This window comes from Coenobita brevimanus, chromosome 60, assembly GCF_032717465.1.
Source record: "Coenobita brevimanus isolate Jiangsu-jjx chromosome 60, ASM3271746v2, whole genome shotgun sequence".
In the NCBI taxonomy this organism is placed as follows: Eukaryota; Metazoa; Arthropoda; class Malacostraca; order Decapoda; family Coenobitidae; genus Coenobita; species Coenobita brevimanus.
The window spans coordinates 26544625-26563796 of NC_137013.1; the positions used below are offsets into that span (position 1 = coordinate 26544625).

Genomic DNA, 19172 nt, shown 5'->3' on the forward strand with positions numbered 1-19172 from the left:
GTTCGTGTTATTCTTATCTGCTATAATGAAGTCGATTTCATTCTTTGTTTCTCCATTTGGGCTTCTCCAGGTCCACTTTCTTCCTGTCCTTTTGTGGAAGAATGTGTTCATTATTCTCATGTAAAACATCATCAAAATTTACCAGCATTTCTCGTCTTTCATTCCTTTCTCCCACTCCAAATTTTCCCATACATGCTTCTCCATTTTTCGACTTTATAACTTTTGCATTGAAGTCTCCCACGAGTATAGTATATGTTGTGTTTTCTTCTTCCATAATCTGGGAGATGTCATCATAGAATGTTTCTATTTCTTCATCTGGGCTTTGAGAAGTTAATGCATATACTTGTATGACTTTCATGGTATATTTTTTGCATAGTCTAATAACAACCACTGCTGCTATGTATATATATATATATATATATATATATATATATATGTACATATATATATATATAGATATATATATATATATAATGTGTGTGTGTGTGTGTGTATATATATATATATATATATATATATATATATATATATATATGTGTGTTTGTGTGTGTGTGTGTGTGTGTGTGTGTGTGTGTATCCAGTATATATATATATAATATTATATATATAATATATAATATATATAATATATAATACAAATAATATATAATATATATAATATACAATATATATATATTATATATATATATATTGTGAATATATATATATAATATATATTATATATATAATATATATTATGTATATATAAACAATTTATATATATATATATATATAATATATATACAGTATATATACAATGTATATATATAATATATATATTGTATATTATATATATTATATATTTTTTGTATTATATATAATATATGTAATACAATATCTATCTATCTATCTATTTATACATATCCCATTGGATCCCAGGCGTGCTGGGCGAGGCATGGCACTGGGTGGGAACTAAGAGTACCGCTCTCCGCCTATTAGCTTATAGTCGCGAAGCTCATAGGTCCCTACCCGGGGGTTCCCTACTTCAGAAAGACTTGAAAAATCCCAGTTCTGTCCAATATTCCGGACACTGGGCTCCAATGGGATATATACTGCATATATATATATATATATATATATATATATATATATATATATATATATATATATATATATATATATATATATATATATATATATATATATATATATATATATATATATATATATATATATATATATATATATATATATATCCATCATCCAATCCTACATTACCCCATGAGGAGCGTAGGAGCCCGGGGCTAAGCAGTTGGTCTTGACATTTAAGATCAGAGTGACCAGCCTCACTCATCCCTGAGTGGCATTACATGAGCAATCAACCCCAACCTTCCCTTGGATATAAACCTTCACCGGCTCGATCCGATTGGAGCGCAATAATTACCCACTAAACCACCAGGCGCCAAAATTTGGTTATATGGTTACCACCCAGCGTAGTAAATGGTTTCCTGTTGCACAGGAAACCATTTGGCTTGTCACTCAGTGTAGAGTCACCCACAGGCTGAAGGAAGTGGAAAGAATGAAGGAAAGAAAGACAGAAGAGGGAGTGTAAAGTCACCCACAGGCAGAAGGACAAGGAAAGAACGAAGGAAAGAAAGACAGAAGAGAATGGAAGCAAAGAAGGATGGCGAGGAAAGGGCAGACACCCGACAGCAGCACTACATCGAGTGAGCGCCCCCACCTACCACAAATATACTATATATATATATATATATATATATATATATATATATATATATATATATATATATATATATATATATATATATATATATAATGTATATCTATCTATCTATATAGCCCGACGCCCTAATCCCGCAATGGGTGGCAGCTGACAAAACGCCTCCAAGTCGCTCTGTCACCCACCATTTGACTACCCTCCCCCCAACTCATCACCCCCTCCCTCATATACCTCTAAAATCCATCCCTCCACCTCATCCTCGGTCTACCCCTCCCTCTCCCTCCCTCCACCTCACCTACATACACCCTCTTAGTCAGTCTTTCATTCTTCATTCTCTCCACATGTCCAAACCATCTCAATGTATTTCTCCTAATCTCCTCAGCCACATCCACATCCACCCCACAACGTTCCTTCACTTCTTCATTCGTCAACCTGTCCCTCCATGTCACTCCACATGCTCCTCTCAAGTAACTCATTTCCACTGCTCTCACTCTTGACTTGTTTCCCTCTTGCAAGGTCCACGACTCGCTTCCATACGTCAGTGTAGGGATCACAATACTATCATGCAGTGACTTCTTAACTTCCATACTCACCTCCCTATTTCTCATCACTGCTGTCAGTGAACCAACAACCTTCCTTCCCTGCTGTACCCTTTCACGCACTTCATCCCCCAAAGTATATAATATATATATATATATATATATATATATATATATATATATATATATATATATATATATATATGTATATATAATTATATATTATGAATATTATTTATATATATAATATATGTATATACTGTATATATGTATATTATATATATTATTTATAATATATATATGTATATGAATATTATATAATTTATATAGTATATATATATATCTATATCTATATCTATCTATCTATGCTATCCATCCATCTATCTACCTATATATATATATATGTATTTGTATATTATATATATATATATATATATATATATATATATATATATATATATATATATATATATATATCCCATTGGATCCCAGGGGTGCTGGGCGAGGCATGACACTTGGTGGGTTGTAAGCGTACCGCCCTCCGCCCATCGGCTGCTGGTCGGGACGCTCATTGGTCCCTACCCGGGGGTTCCCTACTTTATAAACACTTGAAAAATCCCAGTTCTGTCCAATATTCCGGACACTGGGCTCCAATGGGATATATTTATATATATAAACATATATAATATATAATGTATATAATACAGTATATAATATATTTATTATATATATATTGTATATATATATATATATATATATATATATATATATATATATATATATATATATATATATATAATGAATATTATATATATATAGTACAACCAAGGTTATCGCATCAAATTATACCAAGAGATAGGTGACACGCAGTATGAAACCATCAAGAAGATCGAGCAAGTTTCTGGCGATGAATCTAGGTGAAGGAATTAAGGCGTAGCTTGTGCTTTTTTTTTTTTTTTTTTTTTTTTTTTTTGCCACTGGGGTGTTGTTGATTACGAGTATGCTCCAGAAGGCATCACAATAGACGAGAGTTGTGGGAGGAGGTGGTCTTGAAGCTCCACCATGTCATGACTTCTGCCCACTCATCCCATTTCATCCAGGATGTTTTGGCCAAAAACATGATCACACAGGCCCTGCGGGCTCCATACTCTCTTCACATGGCTCTGGCTGACCTTTGGCTGTTTCCTAAACTGAATATGATGCTGAAGGGTTTGAGATTGGTGGAGATATGAGATAAAAACAAATGGAACAAAGTTCTTTTTGGCAACCCCCAAAACTAACCATAAAAAAAGTTTCCATCAAATGAAGGATCACTGGGATAAGAGTCTTGAGTCGCATGAGACATTTTGAAGCACAATAAGCTTTTTTTTATTTTTTTATTTTATTTTTTTTACCAGCTAAAACTTCAATACTTTTTGATCAGACTTCATAATACGAAGTCTGATCAAAAATCGTTTGTCAGTCATTAGCTTGGTATAATATACCGTTCTAACGACTGACAAACGATTCTTTATATCATTAGAGGAGTACAGTTCTATCAAGTTCGATGCTCCAACTAATATTTCTCCCGTATTCCAGCTGTGTTTTTTTTTTTTTCAATGTAATTATTACTTTTCAGCTTCCCCTAGAGAAGAACAGTGTCCTACACTGTGCACCCTGGAGTACGACCCTGTGTGTGGCAGCAACGGTGTGACCTACGGTAACGCCTGCAACCTGCGTGGTGCTCAGTGCGAAGACCCATCCATCACACTCGCCCACTGCGGGGCCTGTTGATGTAAGGACATTTTCTTACACTTTTGGACGTATTATTGTTGACTCAGGGAATCTAAAAACGCCTTCTAATATCGTCTTGTACATTACTGATGAAAAATAAGTTGATATTAGAAAGTTGTACATAGTATACACAAGTGCTCGTGGGCCCTTTGGGCCCCTCATACTTGCTCCTGCCGAGGCTTCTCACGCTCATGTGTTGTTCTAGTGTATCGTTGTCACTATCGGCCATCAAGGCAACATCGAAGGTCCCATGAAGGTCCGTTTATGTGCTGTTCTAGTCTAGTGTTGTCACTTGGATTTTTTGCAGCTAACCAACTGATCCTGTTATTTGCAGGTTTGGAAGTGGAACTCAAGTTGTCCGAACGCAAGCCCGAAACACACACACAGACACATGGCTACTGCTAGGCCTACAGTATATTTTAGTCCTACCTATGGGCAAAAAATTCTACGGAGATCCTATGCCAGCCGCCGGGAGCGTCGTTTTTTTGGTGAAAATGTGATCGCTCATTAAATATGGTTAAAGTTTTCAATCGTGATGGGACCAAGTTTTTTCACATCAGCGATTTTTTTGCGATTTTTGTGCCAGTTTTGGTGCGATTTGAATGTGTAGTTTCGGCTGCCCAAAACACACACACACACACACACACACACACACACACGGCTGCTGCTATAGTATATTAGATATCATCATCATCCAATCCTACATCGCCCCATGAGGAGCGTAGGAGCCCGGGGCTATGCAGTTTCGTCCTGACATATAAGATGAGAGTGACCAGCCTCACTCATCTCTGTGGCATTATGTGAGCAATAAAGCCTCACTCATCCCTGAGTTGCATTATGTGAGCAATAAACCCCAACCATCCCTTGGATATAAACCTTCACCGACTCGATCCGATTGGAGCGCCGTAATTACTCACTAAACCACCAGGCGCCAAAATTTGGTTATATGATTACCATCCAGCATAGTAAATGGTTTCCTGGTGTACAGGAAACCATTTGGCTTGTCACTCAGTGTACGGTCACCCACAGGCAGAAGGAAGAGGAAAGAATGAAGAAAGACATAGGAGGGAGTGTAAAGTCACCCACAGGGAGAAGGACGAGGAAAGAATGAAGGAGACAGACAGAGGAGGATGGAAGGGAAGAAGGATTGAGGAGAGGAAAGGGCAGAAACCCCCACCTACCACAAATACATATATATATATATATATATATATATATATATATATATATATATATATATATATTGCCAGACGCCTCAATCCCGTTTGGGGTGGCCACAAACAAATCGCCTCCACGTCACCCTGTCCCCCGCCATTTCACTGCCCGGCTCCCAACTTACACACCCTCTCTCATATATATATATATATATATATATATATATATATATATATATATATATATATATATATATATATATATATATAATCCAATTTCACGTTGCCCCATGAGGAGCGTAGGAGCCCGGGGCTAGGCAGTTGGCGTCGACATTTAAGATGAGAGTGACCAGTCTCACTCATCGCTGAGTGGTATTACATGAGCAATCAACCCCAACCACCCCTTGGATATAAACCTTCGCCGGCTCAATCCGATTGCAGCGCAATAATTACCCACTAAACCACCAGGCGCCAAAATTTGGTTATATGGTTACCACCCAGCGTAATAAATGGCTTCCTGGTGCACAGGAAACCATTTGGCTTGTCACTCAGTGTAGAGTCACCCACAGGCTGAAGGAAGTGGAATGAATGAAGGAAAGAAAGACAGAAGAGAATGGAAGGAAAGAAGGATGGAGAGGAAAGGGCAGACACCAGAGAGCAGCACTACATCGAGTGAGTGGATGGTGAGCGTCCCCACGTACCACACAATATATATACTGTATATATATATATATATATATATATATATATATATATATATATATATATATATATATATATATATATATATATATATATATATATATATATATTATATGTGTGTGTGTGTGTGTGTGTGTGTGTGTGTGTGTGTGAAGTTATGTAGGCTAAATTCAGTACTTCTTTAGCCAATAACCCTCATTATCAATGTGCCTATAATGTTTGTATTGTGTCCGGCAGCCATGTTGTATGCATAGCGGTAGATGTGGCGGCGCCAGGTGCAGTGTACCGGCAGGTGTGTGGCGGTGACGGCGGGATTACCACCACTCCACTGACAAAGATGCAACAGGAACATTCCGTAGATTTTAATCCCTGTATCCCGGAGACGTGTCTATAACTTTTCTCTCTTGTCACACTTTTTTTTTTTTCTCTCTTTCTCTCTGAGGGGATTCTTCGTACTGAAAGGTCGGGAAATCCTTCTTAAACTGGTTACAGCAAAGATAGAATGCACAATACGTCTTTGGATTAAAGGGGATAATATAATGACAGTTTAAAATTTATATTGTGCCTGTGATTTCTCACAACAACGAGAAAAAAAAATGAAGTCTTGAAAATTTTTCATATACTGATTCTAAACCTCTTTTGATGTCAAACTACTGTATACACAACAGTTATGCTTTAAATAAGTATTATAAAAACGAAATTATGTCTTAATAGTATCACGAACTTTGCTTTAGGAATATTTACTGTTTATGTGCAAATTACTGACATGTAATTAATCTGTGACAGAGTTTTAAACCATGCCCATGGCAAACAGTCTGTTCAACTGAATAAACTACAGCATAATGTTTGCAGAGTTTCTTTTTTATTCCTCCCATATACCTGTTCACACACACACACACACACACACACACACACACACACACACACACACACACACACACACACACTACCTGATGCAAACTTACATAAACAGTACATCAGTGACAAACATCAAATTCATTCCAACAGAAAAACCATAATTTGCCCAATTTTGTTTGGTTGTCCTGAAATGTTCTTATTAATTTGTCGTTTTTTTTATGGTAGAGTGTTAATTATGAGAGTTAGAGAGGGTACAGAGGGAGTGATTGGTGATGAGCAGTGTGGCTTTAGGAAAGGGAGGGGATGCGTGGATCAGGTGTTTGCTGTGAGACAAGTGTGTGAAAAGTATTTAGCGAAAGGCAAGGATGTGCTTTGGGCATTCATGGATTTAGAGAAAGCGTATGATAGAATTGATAGGGAAGCTTTGTGGACTGTTTTAAGATTGTATGGACTTGATGGTAAGTTACTAAAAGGGGTGAAAAGTTTTTATGTAAAAAGTAAAGCGTGTGTAAGAGTGGGAAATGCTGTGAGTGATTGGTTTCTCGTGAGAGTGGGGCTGCGACAGGGATGTGTGATGTAGCCTTGGTTTGTTTAATATTTACATGGATGGTGTTGTAAGGGAGGTGAATGCAAGAGTTTTAGGTGGAGGTCTGAGTCTGGTGAATGTTGATGGTGGAGAGTGGAATCTGAAGCAGCTGTTGTTTGCAGATGATACTTCACTGGTGGCTGATTCAGAGGAGAGATTGAGACAGTTGGTAGAGGAGTCTGGAAGGGTGTGTGAAAGGAGGAAATTGAAAGTAAGTGAGAATAAGTGTAAAGTGATGAGGTTTACGAGGTTGGTAGATGGTAGGGGGATGAATATAGTTATAATGGTGAGTTGCTTGAGGAGGTAGAGTGTTTTAAATATCTAGGGTCACATGTTGCTGTGGATGGAAGAATAGATGCAGAAGTGAAGTTTAGAATAAATGAAGTAGGAAAGGTGCTGGGAGGAATGAAAAAAGTGTTTAGATGTTGTTCGCTTAGAATGGATGTAAAGAGAATGCTGTATGAGGGTGTTGTGGTACCGACTGCGTTATATGGGGCTGAAACTTGGAATATGGGTGTAGCAGAGAGGAAAAGTTTGAATATAGTGGAGATGAGGTGTCTGAGGAGTATGTGTGGAGAGACTCGTATGGATCGAGTGCGAAATGATGAAGTGCGACGGAGAACTGGAGTTGTTCGGGAGATGGCTGGTCGAGTTGAGCAGAGGGTGTTGCGATGGTTTGGGCATATGGAGAGAATGGATAATGAGCAATTGGTGAGAAAGATAACTAGATCTGATGTGAGAGGTGTAAGGCTGAGAGGGAGACCACGAATAGGATGGATGGACAGTGTGAAGAGAGCGTTGGATACGAAAGGGATGTCTGTTGAACAAGGAAGGGTGGCTGTGCGTGACAGAAATAAATGGAGAGAAATTGTGAATGAATAAGTGATGACGCAGCCCTGAGGGGATATTCTCCCACATTTGGTATGATCAGCTAGTCAGGTCAGGTGCAGGTCAGGGGATGGGTCTGTTATGATGTGGCAGGGGTAAACCAACTCTGCTGTCGGGCCCTGCTGCAGATGTCACTGATTGCATTGCACAGTTGACCCTTGTGCGGTGTGGTGCGGTGAGGATCTGTCCGTTCTCCCCTTTGGGGCTAAGGTGCGAATGAATGTGTTTGAATGGATGAGTAAATGGGGAGTGTGTCGTCCTGTCTCAGCTACCTCCCTTTCCATGGGGGAAGCAGCCTAGGTATATAGATAGATAGATAGTTTTCAATAAGTGCGTTCATATTAAAAATAGGTGGTGGTCGAGTGGATACAGGAAGACGTTGGAAACAGCAGCTGTTCTGATTAAAATCTTGGTAGTTTCAGAGAGCAGTGTAGAGATGTAAATTATGTTTAGCACAATCAGCATGGGATTTTTTTTAATTCTCTGCCAGTTTTTTGCACTTCAGGAAACACTTGTCAAACTGGAGGGGTTAGATATCACATTAATACGAAAGCCATTTCTAGAACTGAATCAAATCATCTGGTAGCAAAAGTAATCAAAACATCATCATATTGATGGAATAAACACGGTCTTAACTCCTCGTGAGCATACATGGTTGTTGAAACTTAAGATCGTCAGGTCACTGATTTTAGGAGTCCGGAGGTAGTTTTATGTGTGTGCTTTTTGTTACATAGCCTATGATTTCATCATCCTTTGTATAATTCTAACTTACAGTATGCTGCATGTTTGATCACAATTCGCCTCGTGGCTTCCATAGTGACTAGGCTTGCGTGTTCTACCTCACTCCACCCTTCTCCCCCTTATAGTAGAGTAAGTCGTTCTTTCTGTTGTTCAGAGCAGGATTGTCAACTCTTTGTCCCCTATGGCTTCATTTGCGCGTCCTTCTTACAAGTTGTATCAAGCTCTGCTGGCCCCTATGTAATGAGCTCAGTCTCTGCATTAATTGCCACTTAGATCTACTCCTCATTTTGTTCACATCTCTGTCCTCCCCTGTATAGTGTATTTTTGTGAGTGCTCAGGAAGTCTCCAATCATCTAGCTGCTGTATAATTTGAGTATAAGTGTTATTACCATTTTTCTTGTACTGTATACCCCGAGGCGTTGATTCGTGGGCCTGGTGGGGTCTTTGTAATTCATGTGGAGTTTTTGATGTCAGCCATTATTAATAATATTTTGTATCTGTAATAATATATCTTGCTTTAACTGAGCATTAGCCGGTTTTCTCATTTATCAGGGCTGACTTAGATAAATTTGCTCTTGCTAAATTCATGTTAATAGAGGCTATTGCTGTTAACCATATATGTAACCTGTTTTGCCATTATATTATCCTGATGAGTCCTGAATGTTTAGTTGTTAGTTTGAGCATTAAACTTTAACTTGTAATTTTACCTAAGTCTTTTGTTTTGAACCTGGAATGTTGCGGGACAGTAGTGATTTTAGTATTCTCACTTGAAGTGTTCATTATCTCTCTCTCTTCCGTAACATAAATTTGGCAACCTCGCCAGGATGTTCAGGATATTATCATAAGGATATTGCTTGATATTTTGTGACTGTGATTTATTCATGATGTCTACTATTACTACTCTTGATGAAGCCAAACATTTTTTGTCAAATGTGCAAACAGTGTGTGATGTAGAAAACAGAACAAAGAATGAACTTAAGCTTGTTGCACAACAATTGGGAATTGCTGTTCGCTCTCATCATTCTAAAGATCAAATTGTTGACATGATTAATAAAAGCTTGTTTAATGTAACTCCTCCAGATGAGCAAACACATATTGAAATAGCTAAGTTACAGCTAGCCCTGCAGGAGGCTCGTGCTAAGGAGGCTGAGTTTCAGGCTCGTGCTAAGGAGGCTGAGGCTAAGGAGGCTGAGTCTCAGGCTCGTATTCAGGAGGCACAGGCACAGGCTCAGGCACAAATTGAACTTGCTTAGGATTCAGGCAGACCATGATTATCGCATGAAACATGGTGGAACTGTATCATCTAGCTATGATGATTTTGATGTGGCTAAAAGTGTTAAAATTGTCACTCCTTTTAATGAATCTGATTTATCTAAGTATTTTCAGTTGTTTGAGAGGGTAGCTACAGCTTTTAATTGGCCCAAAAAGTATTGGCCAGTACTCCTTCAGACTGTTCTCACTGGTAAAGCTCAAGTAACTTATGCATCTTTGCCTCAGGATCAATCTGATAATTATGATGTTGTTAAGAGCTTGAGTCTTAAGGCCTATGAGCTTGTTCCTGAAGCCTGTAGAGTAAAATTTAGGACAACTTATAAGCAAGATAAGCAATCCCATGTTGAGTATGCAAAAATCAAAGAAGATCTGTTAGAGCAGTGGTTAAATTCTAAGAATGTGGATTCTGATTTTGACAAATTTAAGCAGATGATTTTGCTGGAGGACTTCAAAAGGTGTATTAATAAAGATGTAAGCCTATATCTTGATGAGAAAAGAATAGATAATTTGTCTGATGCTCCAGTTTTAGCTGATGAATATGTTCTCACTCGCAAGAGATATTCTAAAGAAAAAAGGAAAGCTGAGAGTAAGTACGTTGCCTCTACTCAGAGTACAGGTAACAGGAAAGAGAATAAAGATGATATTTCTCAGGAAGTAAATACCAGCTTCACCTCTAGATTTCGGAAAAGTAAATGTACTTATTGTAGTAAGCTTGGTCATACTACGGAGATATGTTTCAGGAGACAGCGTGATGTGAACAAAAAGGAGTCTTTAAGTTTTCAGTCAATTGGTCTAGTGTCCACCCTTGAGAGTTCCCAGAATTCTTTAACCGAGTTAACTGAACCTGCTTTGAGGGGTAAATTAAATTCTCATGATGAAGCCCTCCCTTTGGACAAGTAACGTGGGTGATACTCTCAAGAGTTCATAGGCTAATTTCCTGTCTGATGGTTTTGTCAGTCCTCTGGACAGTAATGACAGGAAATCAGTTAAAATATATCATGATACAGGTGCTTGCCAATCCCTTATGCTGACTAGTGTTCTAGGCTCTAATGTTAATTCCTCTGATGAAACTGTAATCTTACAAGGTGTAGGGAATAATTACTTCTCTGTCCCTCTGTGCAGAGTGAATTTAGAGTCTGGTTTTGTTAATGGTTCCGTTATGGTTGGGTTGGTTGAGACACTCCCAATGTCAGGTGTAACTTTCTTACTTGGAAATGATATTGGTGGAAGTCAAGTGTGTCCAGCTCCTCAGTTGTCTAGTGAACCAGTGACTGCGACCCAGGATTGTAATATCCCTGATGAGTTCTCTGCATGTGCTGTCACTAGGGCTAAGTCTAAAGTTACTGGTGACTTAGAGGATAATGATGATAATGATGTTATCCTAGCTGACACTTTTCTTGCTAATTTGGACCACTCACTAGATGAGGCAGTACCCCGTAGTGTTGATAATTTGTCTCGTCAAGAGTTGGTTGAGTTGCAGGCTGCTGACCCTGAGTTGAAAGGTCTAGCTAACTCTGCTTGCAGTGAGGAAGAGTCAGTTGGTGCTTCTACTTGTTATTATATAAGGTCAGGAGTACTTATGAGGAAGTGGAGACCCCCAACAGCATCAGCCGACTGTGAATGGGAGGTTGTACATCATGTTGTCATCCCTCGTGTTTGTAGGCGGGATATCATTAGAGTGGCTCATGATTCTAGTTTGGCAGGACACCTTGGAGTGAAGAAGACTGTGGCACACATTTTGAAACACTTCTACTGGCCAGGTATCTTCAGAGATGTTTCCTGGTATTGTAAGTCTTGTCACACCTGTCAAGTTGTGGGGAAGTGTAATCAGACCGAAAAGGTTTCACCTCTAGTTCCCATTCCTCCTTTTGAGGAGCCATTCGCCCGTGTGTTGGTGGATATTGTGGGCCGTCTTCCTAAGACTTCTTCAGGATTTTCTTATGTGTTGACCCTGATTGATATGGCTACTCGTTATCCTGAAGCCATTCCACTTAGAAATATCTCAGCAAAGAACGTGGTTAAGGAAATGCTAGGGTTCTTCACCAAGTTTGGTCTGCCCAAGGAGGTACAGTCAGACCGAGGAAGTAATTTCATGTCAAATGTTTTCAAGCAGTCTCTGAAAGAGATGGGCATCACCCAGATCACGTCTACAGCTTACCATCCCCAGACCCAAGGAGCGTTGGAGAGATATCATCAAACACTCAAATCGATGTTCAAGAAATACTGTTTTGGAAAACCAGAAAGACTGGGATAAAGGTCTTCCATTCGTTGTGTTTGCCGCAAGAGAATCTCCAAATGAATCACTGGGCTTCTCACCCTTTGAACTACTGTTTGGCCATGAAGTAAGAGGACCCCTTAAGCTACTCAAGGAATGCTGGTTGTCGGAGGAAGATGACGCCAACTTGCTGGAGTATGTGATGAAGTTCAAAGAACGGCTGTCCACTGCTTTACATCTGGCGAGAGAGAATTTAGGAGCTGCTCAGGAGAAGATGAAGACTTGGTATGATAAGAAGTCCAGGTTACGCCACTTTCAGCCAGGAGATCAGGTTTTGATTCTGCTACCGCTGCATGGGCAACCTCTTCAAGCCAAGTTAAGTGGTCCTTATTTCGTGGAGAAGAAACTCAGTGATGTCAACTATGTCATCGCCACACCAGATCGTAGAAAGAACAAGCAACTTTGTCACATCAACATGCTAAAGTTATATCACAGGCGGGACGAAAATAATCTAGTCTGCACTGTAGCTGTTCCACCCGAGTCTGCAAGTGAAGTTCTCCCATGCAGTATGAGCCTGAGTGATAGTTTGGGGAAGAATCCTGATATCATGAATGATCTCCAGACTAAGCTTTCTCCTCTGCCTCCCGAGGAAAGGCAGGAGTTTTCGGCATTACTGCAGGAGTACCCGCAAGCGTTCCATGACACTCCAGGAAGAACCACTGTGTTGATGCATGATGTCGATGTTGGAGACGCAAAGCCAATTAAACTGCCTCCTTAACGTGTGAACCCAGTGAAAGTTCCTCTCATCCAGAAGGAGCTTGGCTACCTATTGGACCACAAGATGACTGAGCCCTGTCAGAGCGAGTGGAGTTCTCCTGTCACTCTACTCCCTAAGCCGGGTGGGTCACAGCGGCTTTGCATCGACTACAGACGTGTTAATCAGATAACCAAAACAGACACTTACCCTCTCCCTCGCATGGAAGATTGCATAGACAAGATCGGAAAGGCTAGGTACATAAGTAAGTTTGATTTGTTAAAGGGATACTGGCAAGTACCTATGACTGAACGTGCTAGGGAGTTCTCATGTTTTGTAACACTAGGAAAGACTTTTGCATGTTCTGTAATGCCATATGGTATGAAGAATGCACCAGCCACTTTTCAGAAGCTCATGAATGTTGTAACAGAGGGTTTGGCAGGGTGTGTTGTTTATATTGATGATGTATTAATCTTCAGTGACAACTGGAAAGATCACCTATGCCATGTCAGTAAATTTCTTGAGCGTTTGGTTCAGGCTAATCTTGTAGCTATCTATCAAAGTGTGAGTTTGGTCAAGCTAAAGTTCAGTACCTTGGGTACGTAATTGGTGATGGACATGTTGCACCACCAGGAGCTAAGGTTTAGGTTATAAGTGATCTTCCCAGACCTAAAAGTAGGAAAGAGCTACAAAGATTTTTGGGAATGGTAGGTTATTACAGGAGATTTGTTCTTAACTTTTCAATTCTTGTATCACCACTTACAGACCTACTGAAAAAGGGAGTTAAATTTGTCTGGACCGATAACTGTGAATCCTCTTTCAGTAAACTTAAAGCTATCCTATTAAGTCAGCCAGTGCTCGCTACTCCAAATTTTGCTAAGCCTTTTAAGATGGCTGTTGATGCAAGTGAAACAGGAGCTGGGGCTGTTTTGCTGCAAGAGGATGATCAGGGTATTGAACACCCTGTATCTTATTACAGTAAGAAGTTCACTCCACCTTAAAAAAACTACTCAACTATTGAGAAAGAGCTTTTGGCTTTGATTTTGGGTTTACAGCATTTTTCACTTTATTTGTGTTCTGGTTTTTACCCCATAGTCATTTATACCGATCCTAACCCACTGAAATTCCTTAGTAAGTTTAAAGATAAAAATCAGAGATTGACAAGATGGAGTCTACTTCTTCAGGAGTATTCATTAGACATACAACATGCCAAGGGGAAAGAAAATGTTATTGCAGATTGCTTATTTAGCCTTTAGACAGATTGTTTTAGAGTAATAAGAAATTTCCTTCGTAAATTTCTTTTTCTTTGTGGGGAGGTGTTACATAGCCTATGATTTCATCATCCTTTGTATAATTCTAACGTACAGTATGCTGCATGTTTGATCACGATTCGCCTCGTGGCTTCCATAGTGACTAGGCTTGCATGTTCTACCTCACTCCCCCCTTCTACCCCTTATAGTAGAGCAAGTCGTTCTTTCTGTTGTTCAAAACAGGATTGTCAACTCTTTGTCCCCTATGGCTTCATTTGTGCGTCCTTCTTACAAGTTGTATCAAGCTCTGCCGGCCCCTATATAATGAGCTCAGTCTCTGCATTAATTGCCACTTAGATCTACTCCTCATTTTGTTCACATCTCTGTCCTCCCCTGTATAGTGTATTTTTGTGAGTGCTCAGGAAGTCTCCAATCATCTAGCTGCTGTATAATTTGAGTATAAGTGTTATTACCATTTTTCTTGTACTGTATAGCCCGAGGCGTTGATTCGTGGGCCTGGTGGGGTCTTTGTAATTCATGTGGAGTTTTTGATGTCAGCCTTTATTAATAATATTTTGTATCTGTAATAATATATCTTTCTTTAACTGAGCATTATCCGGTTTTCTCATTTATCAGGGCTGACTTAGATAAATTTGCTCTTGCTAAATTCATGTTAATAGAGGCTATTGCAGTCAACCATATATGTAACCTGTTTTGCCATTACATTATCCTTATGAGTCCTGAATGTTTAGTTGTTAGTTTGAGCATTAAACTTTAACTTGTAATTTTACCTAAGTCTTTTGTTTTGAACCTGGAACGTTGCGGGACAGTAGTGATTTTAGTATTCTTACTTGAAGTGTTTATTATCTCTCTCTGTTCTGTAACAATATATATATATATATATATATATATATATATATATATATATATATATATATATATATATATATATATATACACACACACATAGGCGCCGGGTGGTTTAGTGGGTAATTATTGCGCTCCAGTCGGATTGAGCCGGTGAAGGTTTATATCCAAGGGGTGGTTGGAGATGATTGCTCATGTAATGCCACTCAGGGGTGAGTGAGGTTGGTCACTCTCATCTTAAATATCGAGACCAACTGCCTAGCCCCGGGCATGTACGCTCCTTATAGGGCAATGTAGGATTGGATGATGGATGTATATATATATACTGGTATATATATATATATATATATATATATATATATATATATATATATATATATATATATATATATATAACAATGTACGGTCGTTCCGAGTGGTTCGGTAACGACTGTTACACGTGACACAGGTACGACCGTGACGTAATTTGTGCCAAACCCAAGATGTAAACCAGAATAACAAATACACCACATGAAAGGTAACTGAAAACTAAAAGACTAAAAAAACATGTTTTTTTCGTAACGGTCGTTCCTCTTTCACCCTTCATTTTGAAATGCCCATGGAACAAAAACTAAGACATCTACAACAAATCTGAAAGTTGCATTAAATAAAGCAAAACATGTAGAAAACGTTCATATATTGTTTTACTTCACAGATATTGCTGTTATATATATATATATATATATATATATATATATATATATATATATATTGTTACATAGCCTATGATTTCATCATCCTTTGTGTAATTCTAACGTACAGTGTGCTGCCTGTTTGATCACGAGCGTGTTCTACCTCACTCCCCCCCTTCTACCGTTATAGTAGAGTAAGTCGTTCTTTCTGTTGTTCAGAGCGGGATTGTCAACTCTTTGTCCCCATGGCTTCATTTGCGCGCCCTTTTACAAGTTGTATCAAGCTCTGCCGGCCCCTATATAATGAGCTCAGTCTCTACATTACTGCCACTTAGATCTACTCCTCATTTTGTTCACCTCTCTGTCCTCCCCTGTACAGTTATTATTGTGAGTGCTCAGGAAGTCTCCAACCATCTAGCAGCTGTGTAATTTGAGTATAAGTGTTATTACATTTTTTCTTGTACTGTATAGCAGAAGGTGTTAATTCGTAGGCCTAGTGACGTTTTTGTGCTTAATGTAAAGTTTCATGTCAGCCATTGTTCATAATAATTTGTATCTGTAATAATTTATCTTGCATTAACTGAGTATTATCCAGTATTATCATTTTATCAGGGCTGACTTAGGTAAATTTACTCTTGCCAATTTCGTGTTAATAGAGGCTATTGCAGTTAACCATATATTTAACCTGTTTTTTGCCATTACATTATCCTTATGAGTCATGAATGTTTTGTTGTTAGTTTGAGCATTAAACTTTAACTTGTAATTTTACCTAACTCTTTTGTTTTGAACCTGGAACTTTACGGGACAGTAGTGATTTTTAGTATTCTCACTTAAAGTGTACATTATCTTTCTCTGTTCCGTAACATAAATTTGGCGACCTCTTATCAGGATATTCATGATATTATCATATGGATATTGCTCGATATTTTGTGACTGTGATTTATTCATGATGTCTACTATTACTACTCTTGATGAAGCCAAAGATTTTTTGTTAAATGTGCAAACAGTGTGTGATGTAGAAAACAGAACAAAGAATGAACTTAAGCTTGTTGCTCAACAATTGGGAATTGCTGTTCGCTCTCATCATTCTAAAGATCAAATTGTTGACATGATTAATGAAAGCTTGTTTATTGTAACTCCTCCAAATGAGCAAACGCAGATTGAAATAGCTAAGTTACAGCTAGCCCTGCAGGAGGCTCGTGTGAAGGAAGCTGAATTTCAAGGACGTGCTAAGGAGGCTAAGTCTCAGGCTAAGGAGGCGGAGTCTCATGCTAAGGAGGCTGAGTTTCAGGCTCGTGCTAAGGAGGCTGAGGCACAAGTTAAAATTGCTAGGATTCAGTCAGACCATGAGTATCGCATGAAAGAAGGTGGAACTGGATCAACTAGCTCTGATGATTTTGATGTGGCTAAAAATGTTAAACTTGTCCCTCCTTTTAATGAATCTGATTTAACCAAGTATTTTCAGTTGTTTGAGAGGGTAGCTACAGGTTTTATTTGGCCCAAAGAGTATTGGCCAGTGCTCCTTCAAACTGTTCTCACCGGTAAAGCTCAAGTAACTTATGCATCTTTGCCTCAGGATCAATCTGATAATTATGATGTAGTTAAGAGCTTGATTCTTAAGGCCTATGAGCTTGTTCCTGAAGCCTATAGAGTAAAATTTAGGACAACTTACAAGCAAGATAAGCAATCCCATGTTGAGTATGCAAAAATCAAAGAAGATCTGTTAGAGCAGTGGTTACATTCTAAGAATGTGGATTCTGGTTTTGGTAAATTTAAGCAGATGATTTTGCTGGAGGACTTCAAAAGGTGTGTTAATAAAGATGTAAGCCTATATCTTGATGAGAAAAGAATAGATAATTTGTCTGATGCTGCAGTTTTAGCTGATGAATATGTTCTCACTCACAAGAGATATTCTAAAGAAAAAAGGAAAGCTGAGAGTAAGTACGTTGCCTCTACTCAGAGTACAGGTAACAGGAAAGAGAATAAAGATGATGTTTCTCAGGAAGTAAATACCAGCTTCACCTCTGGATTGCAGAAAAGTAAATGTACTTATTGTAGTAAGCTTGGTCATACTACGGAGAAATGTTTCAGGAGACAGCGTGATGTGACCAAATAGGAGTCTTTAAATATTCAGTCAATTGATCTAGTGTCCACCCTTGAGAGTTCCCAGAATTCCTTAACTGAGTTAACTGAACCTGCTTTGAGGGGTAACTTAAAAAATATCATGATGGAGCTCCTCTTTTGAGCAGTAACGTGGGTGACACTCTCAAGAGTTCATGTGCTAATTTCCTGTCTGATGGTTTTGTCAGTCCTCTGGACAGTAATGACAGGAAATCAGTTAAAATATATCGTGATACAGGTGCTTGCCAATCCCTTATGCTGACTAGTGTTCTAGGCTCTAATGTTAATTCCTCTGATGAAACTTTAATCTTGCAAGGTGTAGGGAATAATTACTTCTCTGTCCCTCTGTGCAGAGTGAATTTAGAGTCTGGTTTTGTTAATGGTTCCGTTATGGTTGGATTGGTTGAGACACTCCCAATGTCAGGTGTAACTTTCTTACTTGGAAATGATATTGGTGGAAGTCAAGTGTGTCCAGCTCCTCAGTTGTCTAGTGAGCCAGTGGCTGTGGCCCGGGATTGTGATGTCCCTGATGTGTTCGCTGCATGTGCTGTCACTAGGGCTAAGTCTAAAGTTACTGGTGACTTAGAGGATAATGATGATGATGATGTTATCCTAGCTGACACTTTTCTTGCTAATTTGGACCACTCACCAGATGAGGCAGTACCCCATAGTGTTGATAATTTGTCTCGTCAAGAGTTGGTTGAGTTGCAGGTTGCTGACCCTGAGTTGAAAGGTCTAGCTAACTCTGCTTGCAGTGAGGAAGAGTCAGCTGGTGCTTCTACTTGTTATATAAAGTCAGCAGTACTTATGAGGAAGTGGAGACCCCCAACAGCATCAGCCGACTGTGAATGGGAGGTTGTACATCAAGTTGTCATCCCTCGTGTTTGTAGGCAGGATATCATTAGAGTGGCTCATGATTCTAGTTTGGCAGGACACCTTGGGGTGAGGAAGACTGTGGCACGCATTTTGAAACACTTCTACTGGCCAGGTATCTTCAGGGATGTTTCCTGGTATTGTAAGTCTTGTCACACCTGTCAAGTTGTGGGGAAGTGTAATCAGAC

General features: G+C 39.0%; 2 protein-coding genes across 2 annotated transcripts in view; both read left to right on the forward strand.

Moving 5' to 3' along the window:
- The window catches only part of LOC145403067 (thrombin inhibitor rhodniin-like), an 18024-nt gene extending 11289 nt beyond the window's left edge, over window positions 1-6735 (forward strand). The window contains exons 4-5 of the mRNA XM_080274905.1: window positions 3878-4033; window positions 6126-6735. Of these exons, the coding sequence (XP_080131031.1) occupies window positions 3878-4032 (155 nt within the window). The 3' untranslated portion in view covers window position 4033; window positions 6126-6735. The remainder of the gene's footprint in view (window positions 1-3877; window positions 4034-6125) is intronic.
- Window positions 1-19172, forward strand: part of LOC145403013 (uncharacterized) — a 763478-nt gene that overhangs the window by 497602 nt on the left and 246704 nt on the right. The window lies entirely within an intron of this gene.